At 35.9% G+C, this 20,772-nt stretch overlaps 1 protein-coding gene across 1 annotated transcript in view; it reads right to left on the bottom strand.

The window, feature by feature from the left end:
* Window positions 1-1,407: 1,407 nt before the first annotated feature.
* The window catches only part of ZMYM4 (zinc finger MYM-type containing 4), an 84,892-nt gene continuing 65,527 nt past the window's right edge, over window positions 1,408-20,772 (bottom strand). Inside the window, exons 23-29 of the mRNA XM_021683687.2 lie at window positions 19,824-19,995; window positions 19,552-19,647; window positions 17,340-17,491; window positions 9,304-9,415; window positions 7,582-7,830; window positions 5,226-5,355; window positions 1,408-4,129 (exon numbers count right to left, since the gene is read on the bottom strand). Coding sequence (XP_021539362.1) covers window positions 3,922-4,129; window positions 5,226-5,355; window positions 7,582-7,830; window positions 9,304-9,415; window positions 17,340-17,491; window positions 19,552-19,647; window positions 19,824-19,995 — 1,119 coding nt within the window. The 3' untranslated portion in view covers window positions 1,408-3,921. The remainder of the gene's footprint in view (window positions 4,130-5,225; window positions 5,356-7,581; window positions 7,831-9,303; window positions 9,416-17,339; window positions 17,492-19,551; window positions 19,648-19,823; window positions 19,996-20,772) is intronic.

The following is a 20,772-nucleotide window of genomic DNA, read 5'->3' as shown; positions in this document are numbered from 1 at the left end:
TTCTTATGTGAAGGTCCGAGCTAGCAGGCAGTTCAGGAGATAAGTGGCCCTGCCTCATGAGGTTAACATGCTTTTGATATGCTGCCCTTTCCCACATAGACAGAACTGGGTTGCCATGAGCACAGTGACATTCTGGCCCACAGATAAGGGGAGATTACAAGAGGAAGGCAAGCCCTTTCCTTTTAAGGATGTGGCCTGCTAGTTATAAACTACTGTTTCCAACCCACTGGTCAAAAGTCAGTCCCATGTTCACACTTAGTTGCAAGGTAGCCTGGAAAGTATAATCACTTACCAAAGAAACTACTGCCGAGCTAAAACATGGGGGAGCAGAGGGTTCTGTTAATGAACAAAGAAGTTGGGAGATGTATATTGTATAGTTGTCTTGCTCCCAAGTCATGGTATATAACCATTACCAAGTAAATAAAATTTCATTGAGAGTTTCCCCAATTAAAAAAAAAAAAGGTATACCATGTATTTCCTCCTTTTTTTTCAATGTAGTAAGTTATCAGTGGATTTTTGTGATGCTGATTACTATTCATATGCATATAAGCACATGAGTGAAGAACTTATGATTACATATGGTACTATAAAAATTTGACTCAAATCATATAGGATATTATGTTTTGCAGAATCGGAAGCACTGAACTTAGTGAAAATTCAGGCTGCAGGAAGGGGATTAACATTTATTTAAAATCTTGCTATATGCCTAGCAATCTGCATGTTATAATAAAAAAATCCATGACATTCAAAAGCCTAACATGTGCCAAACTTAATAAAAGTTATTCTTATTCCCACTGTGTAAGAAAACTGAGGCACACAGAAGTTAAGCGATTTACTTAAAGCTATACAACCAGTGAGTGGAAAGACTAGGCTCCAAAGCCTCAGATCTTCCTACTCTCTAAACAATGCCTCTCAGTGATTATTCTCTCAACCATGATAACACACAAGAGGAACTAGGGGAATTAGTGCTTAATTCTTTCTTCAAATTTCAACTCACTACCATAGGGAACTTTTTTATTTACATGGAAAACTAAATTCTGAATTTAATAGAAAACTGGGATTCATACACAGAAATTCATTTTACTTTAGACTTCTTGGAAAACTCCTGTTTTACAAAATTAGGAATGCCAAAAGGCAGTAGATAAAACAATCCATGTGGAATTGAAAGTGAGTTGCACAATACCAAGGTAGTGCTAGAGTCGAAGGAAAATGCCACTTAGTCTCACATTTCCAAATTAAGTATGTATTTATCCTTAAGAATGGATATATGTTCTTTATCCCAGTCTTACAATTTCAAAATCATTCAAGGTGAACTGATGCAAAAAAGTTGGCCTGAAATGAAACATGTATGTGATATACCTGGTATTTCTAAGCTTTCAGGGCTTTGAATATAATTAATCCACTAAAAATGGGAACAAGTCTTTTGATGGAAAAAAGAAAACAAGTGAAAAGACTTTGCAATGAAACAATATGTTTACTGGACTAAGTAAAAACCAAATAATTTATTTCCTGAAAACTGCTACTTCTTTGTAATATACCATCTGTTGGCTCATACCCATAAGATTAAACAGAAAAAAAAATATTTAAAATTTGTTCAAGACAAAGAAAAGGAATAACTCACCCATCAAATACAAATATACTATTTTATTCTAAGGGAATATTTCTGTGGTTTCTGCAAGGGGAAAACCCAAAAGTCATTAAAAAAAAAAAAAGAACAGAAAGAATAATTTAGATGTTTCGCTTGTTTGTTTGATGTTTTTTTTCTCCCCTGGAAATAAAAATGCAATTTTACATAATTTTAATAAAATTTTAAAAAGCAAATAGTCTGACACACATATCAACAGCTACGCTTATGAAGAATGACCAATAATTAATCAAGATTTTCTTTTACGAATTAATTTAGGGTCTGGACAACTCTGTGGACTAACATGCAATTGAAGTCCTGACAGCTATTGACCTGGGTATTAGCTGTTCTCAGTTAAAAGATACAGATTTCTTTTTTTCTCTCTGGTGTTTTCTAACAATGTATCTACTATGCCAACAATATTTGTTCTTGATACAACTACAGAAGGGGAAATGTTAGTGTTTATACAAACCATAAAATCTGTATAGTGGGGGCTATTACAACTGATGTTTCTGGATAGTTTATTGGCAGACTTATCAGACAATCCAGTTGTTTTTCCTCCATATCAAACAAGATCTGAATGTAAGAAGTTTTCCAGTCAGAAATGACAAACACAGATGGAATTAATCATACAGAATTGGGGCAGATTTACTTCTTTCACACAGTTCCTGGTAACCAAAATGAAATTTGTTACAGCAGAGGGACAGAACCATCAAGTACACAATGTCAAAAGGCCTACTTTTAAATTTTTATTGTACTTAAATGACTTTCATTTATTTTAAAAAACCAAAACACCTGCCACCCGCATCTAAAAATGGGACATATTGAAAAGTCTTTCAAGGTTAAAATTTCTCAGAGGCTTTTTGGACTTCTCTCATTTCTATTACAAATGGGTCAAATTCACCTCAGCTAAAGAAGTTCTGTGATTGGCCAACATCATAAGATTGAGTAAAATTTTCTGGGGGGAGAAACTGAGAATGGAGATGAGGGAGATGGATTGATATGCCAAACACACCTATGACTTGCAATCCTCATAGAACTACTAAAACAGCTAGAGTTTGGAATAATGCTATAAGACCTGCTGTGGATATGATATGCAAGACAGTCAGTGTCTTTATATCCTAACCCCAGAATCCGTATTTTCAAGTTTCTTAGGGCAACAAGATCATCTTCCAAATGCTTTATAGGAACATACTAGGACCTTTTCTATCATAATTCTGATAGCTAAGTAATACTGTGTCTTTGTGGAATCACCCACAGGTTTGCCAGAGTAAGGAGAGAGACTATTCTTTTTGAAATGACAAGGGCCTCCAGAAACTGGTGCAAAGGCAAAATAAGAGGATTTGGGGGAAGAGGAAGATAAAACAATGAGAGAAAAGCTGCCATTTGGGGATAAAATGAAAACAAAAGGAGAACCCCCATTTCTGTGTACCACAGCTCATGCTATGAGACAGCAGCAATAAAGGCTGACACCCAGAGAAGTGGGCATTTTAGTGGGTTTTCTACAAACATTTCAAGACACTTGGGGTCTAATGGGCTCCACAGATTTTTCTGTGTGCATAATCAGTTCGTGGAGTTTCAGCCCCTTTACCTCAATTTACCCAAATCCAGACCCACAGCTGAGAAGGCAAGACCCAGAAAGTTTAAGGGACACATTACTGTGTGAACAGCAGTGAAGGCCTTTTTCCCTGATGTGAGGGGCCCATGGCAAAAGCACCAGAGGCTTCTATCCTTCACAGAATTGGCTTGGCAGTGAAAATCAAAATCAAGACTTCACTCTCTACCTTTTAAAAAAAAGTTGAGTATTTTTATTGGGTCTTCAAGTCTGGGTCCCACAGTCCTCATCTGATGTCACTCTTAGCTCTGCACTGATTTCTCCCCTGACGTGCACATAGGGCTTGCCCAAGTAGCCTACTGCAGCCAAGGTTTTATTCCAAAGCTACCTCTCTAAGGTCTAAGGTTACTATGGTAGAGTTTTATACAACAGTTTTCCTTAAAAATATTCACAATTTGTTATTCCCAAACAAAATAAGATTATGCACCACTCAGAGAAATTGGTTAGTCATTCTGAAGATGTCTAAGAACTATATCACTGCCAAAGAACAACATTTCTCAGTTCATATTCTTTCCTTCAATTTTCATTTGTACATCCACACTGTGGTTCACGAGTCATCTGTTTTCCATTATCTTATAATCAAGTCAAGAGGACTTGTACTTGTACATCGTTTTCCAAAGCTGGATGCATTCACAGTTTGGTGCATACCCATGTGTATGAAAATAGGAACCCCACTTCCACTTTAATCTGATAATTCAACATCAGAGTCTTCTGATTTGGCTTTGGCAAGTTCTTCATGTACCTCCCTCACCATGAGAATACGTGTTAACATGGTGTCCAGGGTCCCAGGGTCTATCGGGAATGTGGAGTACCACATGGGGCTATTCGGAACACAGGAGCGCTCGGGTTGCAGGTAAAACACATCATTCCTCTGCTTCACACTTTCAGAACTATCCACAGGAGAAAAAAAAGAAAGAAAGAAAGAAACTAAGGAAATTGGGGATCAGAAAGTATAGGAAATACGTAACTACTCTTTAATATAGTGGCTCTCACCTTTTTCCCTACTGTGACTAATGTCATAGATAAGCAACGCACCCAGGGAGATAAGTTTAAAGGCATTCCGCCCCAGGTGCAATCTGTAACTGCACATTTTTTCCTCCTCCACTCACCGGAGGTGAGTATAATGTTAATAGAAGACAAAGTATAAGTTGTTCACAAACTTTAGTATTTAAAACATTATTAGGAGCAAGAAAAAATTCAACTCATATTTGACACTATGGCTGAGAACCACATATCCTCAGCACCCAATGCCCTGGAATGATCCCCAAGAGCACTCAATACACATTACCATGGGGCAAACCCAGTCACTATATTTCTTGGAGAAAAAAGTACTTTAGTGTGGCTCTTACAACTCTAAAGTCTTTAAAGTTTCTGTAACAGAAAGACCACTCAAAAAATACAAAGTCTTTAAAAATAAATTGTTTTTCGGGGCACCTGGGTGGCTCAGTTGTTAAGCATCTGCCTTCGGCTCAGGTCATGATCCCAGAGTCCTGGGATCGAGCCCCGCATTGGGCTCCCTGCTCAGTGGGAAGCCTGCTTCTCCCTCTCCCATTCCCCCCTGCTTGTGTTCCCTCTCTCGCTGTGTTTCTCTCTGTCAAATAAAATCTTTTTAAAAAATAAATAAATAAGTAAATTGTTTTTCTATTTATAGGTTTAGCAGTACAACCTCTACTCTAAAATTTTTCCTATGTAATACAGTAAAATCACCACAGTTTAGTTATCACATAAAGGTTGAGCAACAGTTGTAAAGATTAAACAATAGCTGTGATTCTTGCTTTTGAAGAGATTTTCAGAAAAATAATTATCAAGAAAAAGCAGTTTGTTTGAGGGTCCAAAATCCAGGCAGATACGAAAACAGGGACAAAAGGAGATTAAAGGTACATCCTTGTCTAAAGTTGTATTTCTGATACTTAAGCATCTGAAATCCAAAACATGTTAACTACTTTTTGAAGTGTGCTGAATCTAGTCCAGAAGAAGGCTGCTTACCATTTTGATAGGTAAAACTCATAAAGTCGGACTGGGCATCGTAGTGGGTTGTCAGTATTCTCTGCCATCTCCACACCCACCGGAACCTCGTCATCTTCATTTCGTTTCCTTTTGCCAACAGTTAGTTTATCTTGAGATGGGAAATAATAATCAGAAGATTAGAAAAATCTTTTCTTCCAGTCTCAAGACACCCAGAGCTTTGTTGCCAGTAAGAACTGTCACTCCCTTCTCCCGTTCACTCACTCATCCCACAAGGACTGACTGAGCACCTATGGAGGTCCTAGGCAGTATTTTAAGTACTGCTTAATAGGACTGAACAAATTGAAGTCCCTGTTCTGTCAAATTTATGTCCCCCTGCTCACCAAAGTGGGTGCAGCATGGCAAAAAGCATGGTACTGGAAGAGTTAGGTCCTAATTCTGAACCTGACTTTGTTATGAAATTTCATCAGGTACATCTGAAGCCACAGCAAGATAAAGAAGGGAAAAAAAAAAGGGTTCTAAGTGCTCTTCTACAGGAGAGATCAAGAGAGAAGTTGTCACCTTTTTACCTGAAAATACTTTTACTGTGGGTCATCAGTGTCCACCGGGCATTTGGTCAAGTTTCTTTTATCTGTCACAGTATTATGAGAAATGGAATCTTTGTTGGGAAAAGAAATTCTCAGTAAAGTTGACCGTTTGATAAGAAAAGGGCAAGCCCTTTTTCACCAACAGAATTTTGCAGAAGCCAAGAGTTATCAAAAAGAAACTAGGGTGAAGACATGGAAAGTAGGGCTGTTTCTTTCCCACTTTCTCCCTTCAGGCTTCAAGAGAATAATAGTGGGTGGTGGATCTGCTGCAAACCTGACGAAAAAGGTTTTCTTCTTTTCTTACAGCTGCTCTTAATAGGTAGCAAAGAATTTTCCCCAGCTTCCTGCATTAGTTATTACTTAAAATTCACCCCAGTCTTCTATTTAGAGGATACCTAAATATAAAGACTCCTTCATTCAGAAAAGAAGCTGAACTTACTACCAGTCTTGAAAGCACCTCATCAGAAAACAGGGAAATGTTACCTGATTGCCTCTCCCTTCCCCCAATTAACATCAGTTAAGAGCACAAAGTGGGCTATATACGAACAAAATAAAGGAGAGAGGACATAGTCATGGGGTGAAAAAGCACAACGGTGTTACATTTTCTAAAGAAAAGGAGCAACTGAGAGAATTTTTAAGTAATTTTAAGTTTCAGTAATTTTTAAATTCTCGCTTTCAAAAAATACATATTTCACTCTTATCCCAAGGAAGTAACAACTTGATTTTGGGAATTTTAGAACTTAAAATTTTGGTCAAAATTAATATGTTTGATTTCTAGTTCCATAATATGTTAGTTTTTTAAATGTTAAAAACAAACTATTATTTAATAGGCTGTTTTAGGAATGTTAAGACCATAAGCCTTCTAAGAAAATTGTGACTGCTGATATTATTCCACCGTGTACAAAAGCAATACAGATCTTCCTTGACGTACGATGACCAAAAATGCATTTAATACATGTAACTTAGCGAACATCATAGCTTAAACATGCTCAAAACACTTACATAGCCCCACAGTTGGGCAAAATCCTCTAACACAAAGCCTATTTTATAATAAAGTATTGTTGACTACTTCATGTCATTGATTAAATACCATACTGGAAAGTAAAAAAGATGACTGGGTGCAGAATGGCTGTAAACATATGGGTTGTCTACCCTCATGATCCCGGGGCTAACTGGGAGCTGCAGACTGTTGTTGCCCAGCATTCCACTAGCCCAAGAAAATACCAAAAGTCCACAAAGTACAGTTTCTACTGAATGCGTGCATATCGCTTTTTCACAACTGTAAAGTTGAAAAATTAAGTCAAACACCATCTGCATACTCTAGGCCAGCTTTTAAGTTTCTTCAGAAATTGACAGTTAATGTTAACTAAAAAGAGGTGGTCTGGTCAAAAAAAAAAAAAAGATTTAGAAACAGTAGATTTAAAAATTAGACAGGTTCCTTTTAAATAGCGATTGGCCGATCTATTGCGTCTAAATCAGTGATTCTCATTTTTAGCTGTATGTTTAAATTTCCTGGGAAGTTTTACAACGCAGATTTATTTGGGCTCCACTCCTGGACCAATTAAATCAGACTTTCTAATTTAAAAGCCAATAAAAGTACAGTGAAGCAAGTGATTGCTCTCATTTTGTGGCAAACCTATAACCTAGCCCGGCAATAAAAAAGCATCTACATATTAATCTAAAGCTATACTCTTTCATGTCTCGAATTTACAGTTACCCTTCTGTGGTTAAGTCTCTATTTGTATACTAACCGGGCTTCAAATAGAAATCTCACAAACTCCACCACACACCTGGTTCTGACTCCTGCTTTTGTAAAGGTGGGAAGAACCTCAGATACGTCATCTTGGTGCTATACTTCAGAGTCCTGGTCCGTCTCATCACGTGGGCAAAGGAAAGCTTCAAGTGCTCAGTAACATTCTTGAGTTGAAAGTATTTGGTATTGAAGAAAAGGAGGGTGTTCAAGAGGACGATTGGTGAGTAAGCGCCCAGCTGTTTGCACTCCCACAAATGCTCCTCTTCAATGCGAGAGAACATGTAACCTGCACCGAAGAAGGGGGAAAGCAGTTAACAGTACTAAGCTCCTGCTAAACAGGACCAAGTAATTTCTCAAATTCTCAGACAGGAAGATATAAAGGAAATGACCCATTGTTACCATCTTTCCCCCTCTTCCTTATATGGAAAACCAGAAAAGGCACCGCAAAGAAAGAGCAGATGACTCCACTGAAGCAGACACTGTGAGCAATCCCCTGACACAGTTTTAATCCATTGTTATTTTAGACCAGGGTTTGGCAAACTTTTTCTATAAAGAGCCAGATGGTAAATATTTCAAGTACTGTGGGCCACAGAGGCTCTGAACAACTTTGTTGTTATTGAAGATAAGGAGCCACAGACAATACAGAAACAAACAGGTGTGGCTGTGTACCAATAAAGTTTACTTATACACACAAATTTAAATTTCATATAATTTTCATTTGCCACAAAATATTACTCTTCTTTAGATTTTTTTCCCAACCATTTGTAACTCATGGACTATACAGAAACAGGCAGCAGGCCAAATCAAGCAGTTTGTAGACTCCTCCTGTTTGAGATCATTATGCTTACAGTTAACTGGTTCAGTTTCATTTTAGCTCAAATCATTAGAAGGCAGCTAGCTCCCTCCCTCCTTCACACCCCATCTTATTTTAAATTTATATTAAGAGTGATTACTGTGATGACTTATATGGGATTATTCTTGAAAAGCAGGTGTCCTGCAGAAGAATTAAGATGAGTACACCTTTAAGCGCACATTCCTCATGACAGCCCTTAAATGCAGGTCCTTCCTTATGTTCTCTCACCAATCCTCTTTGTTCCTGCTTATGCATTCTATTCTTGGGAGACTAACCAAAAATATGAATTTATTACTTCCAATTTTATCTCCCTTGTCTCTTCTTTGGATGCTAAATGCATCAAGCCACCACACTGCTCAGAATGCTTCAAAGGTGCTCTCTAGCCCAAAAGAAAGGGGCACAAATTCCTGAACATCACATTCAACCTCTCCGCTCACAGCCTAGGAGCCTAAGACCAGGAGTATATCAGGGAGGTGTCCAACAACGTATGGTCAAAGATAAATTCAAGGATGAAGATTTAACTCTTGTAACAACCAGTACAGGGTATTGATAATGAACTAGTCAAAGTCCACTGCTAGTAGGTACAATCTAGAAGTAAAGTATGTGTCAGTTGTTGGTACAGTGTGCAACCTCACCAACACTACCAGACCAAAAATGGCTTCTAAAAAGTAAATACAACTTCCAGTTGTTTTTTATTTCTGTTAGTATCTATACATACACTGTATGGAAGTTATAATTTTACTAAAATCAGTAATAAGCCTAAGATTTTTCTCCTCAAAAGTCCAAATATGCTATAAATCAAGACAGAAATATAAGTGAACAATTTATAAAAAGATAATCATAAAAATTAAGCAATTTAGGAAGGCATATCATGAAAAGAATCAAAATAAAAGATAAGCATCCTACCATTAGGAAGTATTGTAGGTTCCCATATTTTCAAGAGTTTGGTAAGTTCAATCATAAATCTGGAATAGGGCTCAGTAAAAATGTTATCTATTCTACCATTTTCAAACAGGTACTACAAGAGAAAAAATGGAAACATATATGTTGATACAAAGAAAACAAAAGTTTTGGGTTTTTTAAAAATTATTTTAAGGAATAAAGTTTACCCTTAATTTTTGCCCTTAACATTGTGAACCATTTTTTAAGGATACATCTTAAAATACCAGAATTCAAGCTCTAAGGTCCTTTTCATATGAACTGTCAATACCTCAAGCACTGAGCTTGCAAGGTAAAATTTTCTATTTCTTTTTTAAAACATGGATGATACAGAATAATTATTAATAAATAAGTACCTTTTACTCAGTTCATGAAACTGATATACTAAAAAATTGCTTCTAATTTGTATGTTCCAAATCATTTTTCAAATTCCCAGGATCTAAATGCAAATGTGCTCTCAGAAGTTTTTGGTTTTTTAGCCTAGTTACAAGATCACTTCCTGAAATAATACAGTTAGCTAGTGTCAGGTGACCTGAGGATACCCAAGTTTTAAACCACAGCTCTCAACCCAGCCTTCAAAAAGTTCAAGTCTAATTATAGGATTTAAAACTATGCTAATTATAGCCATCAAGAATCATATCACAGAATGGGAAACAAGAAACAGCCTGGGTAAGTACTGCTAAAAAACATCTTGAGGTTACAGGGCAGGTAGATGAAATCACTCAGGGAAATAAAATGAGCACTTACAGAATAACACAAGGTATACTTATATGCCAAAACTCTTTTGCTGTTTTTAAGATTTGGTATTTTTTAATTTATTTATCTATGGCTATTTTGGTTTTCTGCTTTTCTATCCAATGTATGGCTTGGGAGAAAAATTTTTTTCTAGTTACATCTGTTCTGGCTAATAAAAATTATATGCCATTTCATACATGCATTTTTATAGGCTTCTTCAAAGGCAATTCATGACACTGCTAGATCACAGTTTTACTGTTGAGAAGTATTCGCCTTTTTCTTCTTTTAATAAAGTTATTTTCACAACCTAAAAATATTATATCCTCATTATGGAAAAAAAGTTAAAATACAGAAAAAGTGAAGAATGACATACTCCAACTCACTACACATTAGAAATACAGAGTTGAGTTTTATACCTTTACTCAAACATATGAGTACATGTAAAATACATGTTTTAAAAACCATTTTCCCCCTTAGACCAGGAACAAGACAAAATTGCCTGTTCTTGCCACTTCCATTTAACATCGTACTTGAAGTCCTAGCCAGAGTAACCAGGCCTTAAAAACAAATAAAAGGTATTCAAATAGGAAAGGTCCTCAGGAGTAAAACTATCTCTACTTATAAATGACATGAGCCTATATATAGAAAATTCTAAAGAATACATACAGCCACACACACACAAAATTGTTATTAGAGTTAATAAATGAATTCAGCGAAGTTACAGGATACAAGCAGCACAAAAATCAATTGCAAAGAACAATACAAAAAGGAAATTAAGAAAACAATTCTATTTACAATCGTATCTGAAAGAATACTTAAGAATAAATTGAACCAAGGAGGTACATGACTTACACACTTAAAGCTACAAAAAAAATGAACGCTAACAAATTAAAGAATACTTAAGAAAAACATCTCATTCATGGATCTGAAGAGAATACTGTTAAAATGGCAATACTGCCCAAAGCAACCTACAGACTGAGTGCAATTCTCAAAATCTCAATGGCTTTTTTTTCCCCCCAGAAAGGAAAAAGCCAATACTCAAATTCATATGGAATTGCAAGGAACCTTGAATCGCCAAGTTAATCTTGAAGAATCACACTTCCCTATTTCAAAATTTAGTACAAAGCTACAGTAATCAAAACAGTGTGTACTGCTATATGAATAACCATACAGACAAATGTATTAGAATTGAGAGTCCAAAATAAACACATGTCAAATAAACACATATCAAATGATTTTCAACAAGGATGTCAAGACCATTCAATGGAGAAAGAACAGTCTCTTCAACAAATAGTGGTGGGAAAACTGGCTATCTACATAAACAATTATCCCTAACTCACAGGTATCCCTACCTTACATGAGATAAAAAAATGAATACAAAATGGATCAATGACCTAAACATAAGAGCTAAAACCATAAAACTCTTAAAAGAAGACATACGGGTAAATCTTCATGAACTTGAATTTGACAATGCATTCTTAGATAAAACACCAAAAGCACAAAAAAACAGAAAAAATAAATTGAACTTCATCAAAATTCAAAACTTTTGTGCATCAAAGTACACTAACAAGAGAGTGAAAAGAAAACCCAGAAACTAAGAAAAAATATTTGCAAATCACATGTCTGATAAAGAGTTTAATATCCAAAATATATAAAGAAATCCTACAACTCAACAACAAAAAGACAAACAACCCAATTTAGAAATGGAACAAAGGTTTTAAATATTTATCCAAAGAGGATATAAACAAATGGCCAACAAGTACATGAAAAAATGCTCAATGACCTTTAGTCATTAGGGAAATGCAAATCAAAACTACAGTGAGATATCACTTCATATCCATCAGATGACTATTAAGAAAAAAGGAAATTAACAAATGTTGGCAAGGATATGGAGATAAATAGAACCCTCATACATTGTTGCTGGGAATGTAAAACGGTGCAGCCACTGTGGAAAAGGGTTTGTTGGTTTCTCAACAAGCTAATCATAGAGTTACCATATGACCCTGTGATTCCACTTACAGGCATAAGACCCAAAAGAATTGAAAACAGGCCTTCAAACAAAATCCTGTACATGAACGTTCACAGTATCATTCACTTTTCATGATAGCCAAAAGGTAGAAACCACTCAAATGTCCATGAACAGATGAGTGGATAAACAAAATGTGGTATATCCAAGAATTAAATAATTCAGACATAAAAGGAATGAAGTACTGATTCATGCTACAACATACGTGAACCCTATGTTGAAAGAGGCTGGACACAAAAGGCCATATAAAATTGTATAATTCTACTTATATGAAATATCCAGAATAGGCAAATCCATAGAGGTAGAAAGCAGATTTATGGTTGCCAGGGACTAAATGGAGGAGGTAATAGGGAGTGGCTACTTAATGGGTATGAGATTTCCATTTAGGGTATTAAAGTTCTAGAGCAACATAGTGATGACGATTGTACAACATCCTGAATGTACTTAATGCCACTGAATTGTACACTTTAAAATGGTTAGTTTTATGATGTGTGTATTTTATCATAATGTAAATATTGCACTACACTACTTTAAAAATATATGTCTCTAAGAGTTTTCCATGTAAATATGTATAAGAGCAATCCATTGTTTTTTAACTACTATATGGTATTCAATAGTACAGACACACTACAGATGACTGAACCATTACTATTTTGATGAACACATAGATGGCTTCCAATTTTTTGTTGTTAAAAACAATGTTACAATGAAAATACATGTCTTTCTATATACATGTGCGTGCATTTCTTTGGGGAAAAATACTGATCAATGGATTTACTAGACTGATGAATCTATATGCATTTAAAAGTTGTTTTTTTTTTTTAAGTATTTTTAAGTAATCTCTACACTCAACATGGGGCTTTAACTCACAACCCCGAGACAAGAGTCACACACTCCGCTGACTGAACCAGCCAGACACCCCTACATGCATTTAAAGTTTTAAAAGTCACATCAACTTGCCCTCTGAAAAAGCCTCCACACAAGAAAAATGTTACGTCTTCACTAATACTTGGTATTATCAAACTTCTCAATTGTTCAATTTTCTTTTCTTTTCTTTTTTTAAAGATTTTATTTATTTATTTGACAGAGACACAGTGAGAGAGGGAACACAAGCAGGGTGAGTGGGAGAGGGAGAAGCAGGCTTCCTGCGGAGCAGGGAGCCCGATGCAGGGCTCGATCCAAGGACCCTGGGATCGTGACCTGAGCTGAAGGCAGATGCTTAATGACTGAACCACTCAGGCCCCCCTCAACCGTTCAATTTTCAATCAGCCTAATGGGTGAAATTCTTCCTTAGTTATAGCTGAGTACCATTCATATTAGAGAGGCGGTCCACCACAGTGATCATAAGAACAGGCTCTGAAAATAAACCATCTGGATTCACATTCTGGCCCTGCCAATTACTACCTTGGGGACTTCAGGCAAGATTTTCACTCACTGTGCCTAGCAGAAAATGGTGATGATGATAGTCCTTATACATCAGAGGGGCGCACTAACAAATAAATGAGTTAATATATGAAATAAGCTTATATTAATACACAGCATACACAGCAAATGACTATTAGGCATTCCTGGTACATTCTGCCTGTTAGCTATCTGTTGATTTTCTTTGTTACTTGCCTATTTATTTCTTTTGTCAATTATCCCCTTCTTGGCTAATGTTAACAATGGTGGTCCAGGTATTGACATTACAGTTGAGTTTATTTCTTTACATTTTTATGTATTTTTAAAATTCTTTACAATAAGCATAATTATTTTTATAATCAGAAAAAAAAGAAAAGAGGAAGCACATTTGAGATGTCAACATAAGTAACCTTTTAAAATTCTTTACAGTTAAGGAAAAGTTACTTTTTGTCAAAATCGATAAAATGTTCATAATATTTACTTTCTAAAACAATCAGCTGAATATTTATTAAATTATAGCCTTTTTAATAGTTTTATTAATATAACAATATGATAAATATACTAGAAAAAACTCTAAGTTTCTGATTTGTCTCACAAATTAGAGTATATTTTATAGGTGGCAGAGTATTTGGTATGTAAAGCAGTCCAATGTTTTTTACTGAAATCACAGCAATGACGTTTGATTATACTCAAATCAGAATAGGAATCACTACCACACTTCTTGACATCTGCATTGATAAAATTAGAAAATGCTCTTTAGATCCGTAATATCATAAACTCTAAAAGTACAGGAAGTGTGCTTAGAATCTTCACAATTTTTACCTAACCAAAATGCATGCGTGGCGATAAATTTTGGTTGAAAGAACCTATAAAAGGGGCGCCTGGGTGGCTCAGTCATTAAGCATCTGCCTTCGGTTCAGGTCATGGTCCCAGGGTCCTGGGATCGAGCCCCACATCAGGCTCCCTGCTCAGCGGGAAGCCTGCTTCTCCCTCTCCCACTCTCCCTGCTTGTGTTCCCTCTCTCACTGTCTCTCTCTGTGTCAAATAAATAAATAAAATTTAAAAAATATATATATCTTTTACAATCAAGAAACTGAATCAAAATATAGTGGGAACAATAATTAAATAACGAAAGTACTCTTTTGACTCTGGGGAAAACGAATGCTGCTTGCATAACTAGATACCCATCACAAATCTTACTCATCAGAAATACACTTGTATCATGTACAAAAATGAATTTCAGATGTATTAAAGATAATCTTAAAAAAAACCCCAAATATTTAAGAAAGAAATCTATGAGAATTTAAATACTTAAATAGGAAGACCATCCTACGCAACACAGAAAAACCAGGAATTTTAAAGGGAAATAAATGCATATTATTAAACTATGTAAAAAAGAAAAATTTTTGAATGGCAAATATATAAACAAAAACTGGAAAACAAAAATATACTGGAAAAATTTATTTCAAGCATTTACATCAGAGTTCTTATCCCCAATATAAAAGAGATCCTACAAATAGAAAGGAAAAATCCAAATGACCAAAAGCATAAAAAGACATTCTACTTTATAAAAATTGGAAAATACAAATTGGAGCCACCAGATGCCTTTTTTTTAAGCCATCAGACCATCAGAATAATAAACATTATAAAGAGGAGAATCCAAGAAATGGGCACTCATAATACTTCTGGTAAAGCTGTAAATTAACCGTTCTGGAAAGTAAAATGAAAATATCTTAAAATTTAAAAAATCTATATATGCAGGTGCCTGGGGTGGCTCAGTCGGTTAAGCATCCGCCTTCAGCTCGGGTCATGATTCAAGGGTACTGGGATCAAGCACCACCACCTCTGGCTTCCTGTTCAGCAGGGAGTCTGCTTCTCCTTCTCCCTCTGCCCCTCCCCCTGCCCATGCTCTCTCTCAATCTCTTAAATAAATAAATAAAATCCTAAAAAAAAAAGAAAGAAAAATCTATATATGCTTTAACCTAAAAATAAAAGCATCAGTTCATCAGGCACTCAAATAAAATATTTACTAAACCACTGTATTAAGACTAAGGGGGGGAGTAACGTGAATACTTAAAAGAAAAAAGGGTGAAAAATTGGTATATTCGTATTCTGCAATATTACGCAGCTTTCCTTTATAAAGGAAGGAATTTGGGGTGCCTGGGTGGCTCAGGTGGTTAAGCGACTGCCTTCGGCTCAGGTCATGATCCTGGAGTCCCTGGATCGAGTCCCGCATCAGGCTCCCTGCTCGGCAGGGAGTCTGCTTCTCCCTCTGACCCTCCCCCCTCTCATGTACTCGCTCTCTCTCATTCTCTCTCTCTCAAATAAATAAAATATTTTTTAAAAAATAAAATAAATAAATAAATAAATAAAGGAAGGAAGGAATTTGATTTTATGTTCACCTGGAGGGATACACAGATTGAGAAAAGTAAGCTGCAAAAAAATGTATATGGTATCAGCCCCATTTTGCTAAAAACTAAGCAAAACAACTATACACATCTAAAACATCTATACACACGCATATGTGTATGACACAGAAGGACAGATACTGCAACACTGGTTATTTCAGAGACTGGGAATGAAGGAGAGAAAACTGTCCGTATATGCCTTCAACTTACTGTTTTTAACAGTTACACTGAACACATACTACTTTTATAATTAAAAAACAAAACTTTAGGAATAAATGCCTAAATAAAAGAACACCCCCCCCACCATACAAATGGAAGAGAATTTCGCAAATAGAGAAAAGAAAAATCAACAACATCCAGAGCACTACCACCCAAGATGATAACCACTATCAACATATTTTGATGCATTTCATTTTATTACATATTTATAGGACTGGTTTTTAAAATCATTATATGTTAACATATACTGATGCACATAGAATTCATATTCTCATTTTATTTAATGCTTTAGTATTAGTATTTTACACGTTACTAGAAGTTACTTTGTAAACAATTTTTATTGGCTACATAATATACAAGTTTATAAATATATTATAATTTACTTAAACATAACACTCTGGTGGGCATTGAAGTTATTTCCAATTTTGTGCAAATGATGTCTGAATTTCAGAGTATTAGCTTTGTCAGACTCCCAAAAAGTGAATTACTGGCAAAAGAGTATGAACATTCAAAAATATTACTGAAACACATGCCCAAAACTGCTTTCTAGAAGTGTGTACTAATTACCACCAGCTATGAAGGCAAATCCCCTTCACAGAATTCGTATCAACAATAAGTGTTATAAATATTTTTTGCTAATGTGATAGACAAATAATCGTATGTCATTTTATTTTATTTTTTTAAAGACTTTATTTCTTTATTTGAGAGAGAAGAGAGCACACAAGCGGGGAGAGGGAGAAGCAGACTCCCCGCTAAGCAGGGAATCCGACATTGGTCTTAATCCCAGAACCCTGGAATCATGACCTGAGCCGAAGGCAGACTCTTACCTGATTGAGCCACCCAGGTGCCCCATGTCTGTTATTTTAATGTGCATTTAGAAAATTTTAAATAAGACTACATGATTTACATAAGTACATATATACACACACAGTCACCTCTGTCACTTTTTGTGACTTTGCTATTTTTGCCTTTTTTGTCCATAGAACAATAAAATGCACCACCCTGAATTTCTGTTATTCTACTAACAGTCTCAATTTGGCTTATGGAAGGCTATATGATCAAGACTTTTAAATCAGGGGCAGTGGTTCATTAAGAACAGAGTATAAAAGCAATACCAAACCACCATATACACTATAATTTTCAGCTTGAATCACAAGATCTATCAGAATTATTAAAAATGCAATACATTTTAGAACAATTACTGAATTTGATACCTGCTGAATTCCAAGGCACAAGTATAAGATACTGTCTGGATCATATTTTTCACCATTTGGTCTCCGCACTTCTTGGATAAACTGGCATAAACCCAAACTCAACTCAGCAAAAGTGCAGGACAGAATATCTTCCTTCAGCTTGATAGAACGGACTATGGAAAGGTAGAAAACATCTGAAATATTAACTTATAAGAAACACAGTAACATTACTTTAGTCACTGAACAACACTGACTACTACTGTGGGCTCAGACATTATAGTGTACACTGGTGAATACATGGATTACAAATAAATCCCGATCTGAAGGCCTTTTCAGTTAAAGAAATAAAAACAATGCAGTGCACCATGTGTAACAGGTGCTGTGACAGGGGTTTAGTTTAAGAAGGATTCTAGGAAAGCAAATGAGGAACATCTATCAGACAGGGAAGGGTCAGGTGAGATTCTGGAGGATGTGACACTAATGCCAGACCTTGAAAGGTGAAGAAGAATTAAACAAACGAATAAAGAATTGCAATCTAAGGATATAAAAATACTTCCCGAAGCATATTCCACAAAGTACTAGTAATATGAGAGCTGGAGAAAACTGGGTTTCTAAGATCTGATAAATTTAGAAAACAGCAGCATACTATATCTGCATCTAAAGAATTCACAATGATACATAAAAGGTTTATTAACGGTTCTGAGAATAACTGCATAAAAATGCTGTTTAACCTTCTCTAACTCCGATTTATTTGAATAAAGAACACTTCAAGTAACATGTAACATCTTCATGCCCTTAGAAATGCTGGAATACAGAAAAATGAAAAGATTGAGGGGACTCAGATATACAGGAAAAAATCAAGAAGGGTAGATGAAGGCAAATGGTGGTAAATCTCAACTAGCATATTAAGGCTTTGAAGACAACTAAGAACTGAATTGATTTTACCAGGAGAGCGACCCAATTTGATTTGTAGAGATCCTACAATTTGATATGTAGAGAAACTACTCCAGTAGAGATCCTACTTCAATTCAGATTAGAATGAAAGTACTCTTTTTCTAGTCACTGCTCCTCTGCATTTAGATAAGGTTGCATGTTTTCAAAGATACACTCGAGTTCCCCTGATTTAGTTTTTTAAAAGGTAAGTGGTGGTTCAGAAGGGCAAGGACCATGTTTGACCTTTTCACCAAAGTACCTAATCACCATGCATGGTACATACCTGGTACATAAATTCAGTACTTTTTGGATGAATGAATAGCAGAAATGAGTAGGCATCCCCTGTGGCTACTGCATTTAGGCCTGGTAGTCTAATATAATATTACCTCTCCATTCTCCCTATCCCTCTTCCTTCTTTAAAACAAAGAGTGCGTTGGCTCAAACTGGGACATAAAGGGCCTAATAAACCTCCCTAAAAGAAGTATATTTTTATCACTCAGCAGAGATTACACTTGATCTGCACGAATTCAGTGCATCAGTCACAGACCACAGCAGCTACTAACTGCTCCAATAAGGAGAGTGACATGTACCCAAAAGCCAGCAGGGTAGACTGAGGTGAAGCCAAGAGTGCATGCAATTACCTGATTGTTAGAAAGAAGGTATAGTTGGAAAGATGCAAAGTATCTAGTGACAAGGACATACTCATCCATTCCTGCCCTATCTCATTCCACAAAGATTATAGTAAGTATCTCACATAAGACACAGATAATAAGAAAGGAAAATAAAAACTGAAAACAAAAGTTTAGAAAAAGAACTTCAAAACCAGAGGGGGGAAAAAAAGTAGGCTCTAAAATTAAACACTGCTGCTCTATATGAATTGCTTATTGGGTCCCAAATTTCCTGGCACCCAGTCTCACAGAGCTTATTATTAGGAAAAATTCCTACAGAAGAGGCAAGGCTTTTTCAGGTAAAATTTTTCTTAACACCACCACCAACAGCAGAAGTGTCACAATGGATTCCATGTTACAGATACAGGGCTCAAGAATACAGATTTGAGTCACCCGCATAATGTTAGAGGAAGGAATACAATTCCTCGTATTTGCGTAACAAATTCATGCCCATACAACCTTACCTTCATAACAAGATCTTTGTAATTCAGAGTAGGATATTAATTTCTCTCTTTTACCATAAGACTCCAATTTTTAAATAATCTTAAATATTCCCATTTACAAATTTAAAATTGGCAATAATATTAAAAAGTGATTCAGAGAATTCAGACTACAAAGAGAAATGATTTTACCTCTACAGCCTGGCTCTGAGGATTCTTGAGAGACTGCATGGTCTTGAGCACTTCCTAAAGGGTCAGAACATGGGCTAGATGCAGCATGTTCAATACCTGACAAGGAGAGAAGAAATTAAAACTTTAAATAAAAATGGAGGAAAATTTAACACCAAAACCAAAGTTTTATGCAATTTTTGACCTAATATGTATCCCTTTTGTGTAGATTGATGACTTGAATTATATACCCCCAACCCCCTCAATCAAGACACAAATTCATGCTGTGTATTTACCGCCACATTTCAGATCCCCCTGCTCTTCCTTGGCATTTTTCCACTGAACCCAGTTCTTCCAGGCATTTACCCCGTACATGTATTTCAGTGTCATCCCAGACACTGAACATCCCTGAAAGGCTCCTTGAATAAGACTTCTGGGCTCCACAGCCACTATAGACTTCTTCCGTCCCTGTAAGAATTCCAAAAATTCACAGAATATAAAATTTAGTTCTGAATCTTTAAGAAACATAGTTCTCAAAGAAAGAAGGGAATAAATTTACAGAATACACAATTTATTATTAGATCCTAAATATGCAGAGTTCTTAAAGCTAAAAAGAGTTTTAGGGGTTAATCCAATCCATATAGTAAAGAAAAAAAAAGGAGAGAGTTGAAATGCAGAACTCTAATAATTACTAACATTAGAGTACTCACTATGTTCCAGAAACTGAACCCACCCTATGAAGTATGAATAACAGTTATTACCACTCAGGTCTATTTCATGGAACATACGAGCAGATCCATTCTGGGATCCAAAACAAGCCCCCATAAATTCTCTACCTACAATCAAATTAAACTAGAAACCAATAATGAAATGATGTTAAAAAAATCCTCAAAAATTGGGGTGCCTGGGTGGCGCAGTCATTAAGCATCTGCCTTCGGCTCAGGTCATGATCCCAGAGTCCTGGGATCGAGCCCTGCATCAGGCTCCGTGCTCCGAAGGAAGCCTGCTTCTCCCTCTCCCACTCTCCCTGCTTGTGTTCCCTCTCTCGCTGTGTCTCTCTCTGTCAAATAAATAAAATCTTAAAAAAAAAAAAAAAGAAAATCCTCAAAAATTGGAAATTAAACAACACATTTATAAATACCCATGGTCAAAGAAGAAACCACAAATGCAATTAGAAAATATTTTGAAACTTCAGTGAAAATGAAAACATTTTTTCCCACAGTGCTAAAGCTTACAATGACATTT

This window comes from Neomonachus schauinslandi, chromosome 4, assembly GCF_002201575.2.
Source record: "Neomonachus schauinslandi chromosome 4, ASM220157v2, whole genome shotgun sequence".
NCBI lineage: Eukaryota > Metazoa > Chordata > Mammalia > Carnivora > Phocidae > Neomonachus > Neomonachus schauinslandi.
This window is presented reverse-complemented; position numbering and strand designations above follow the sequence as displayed.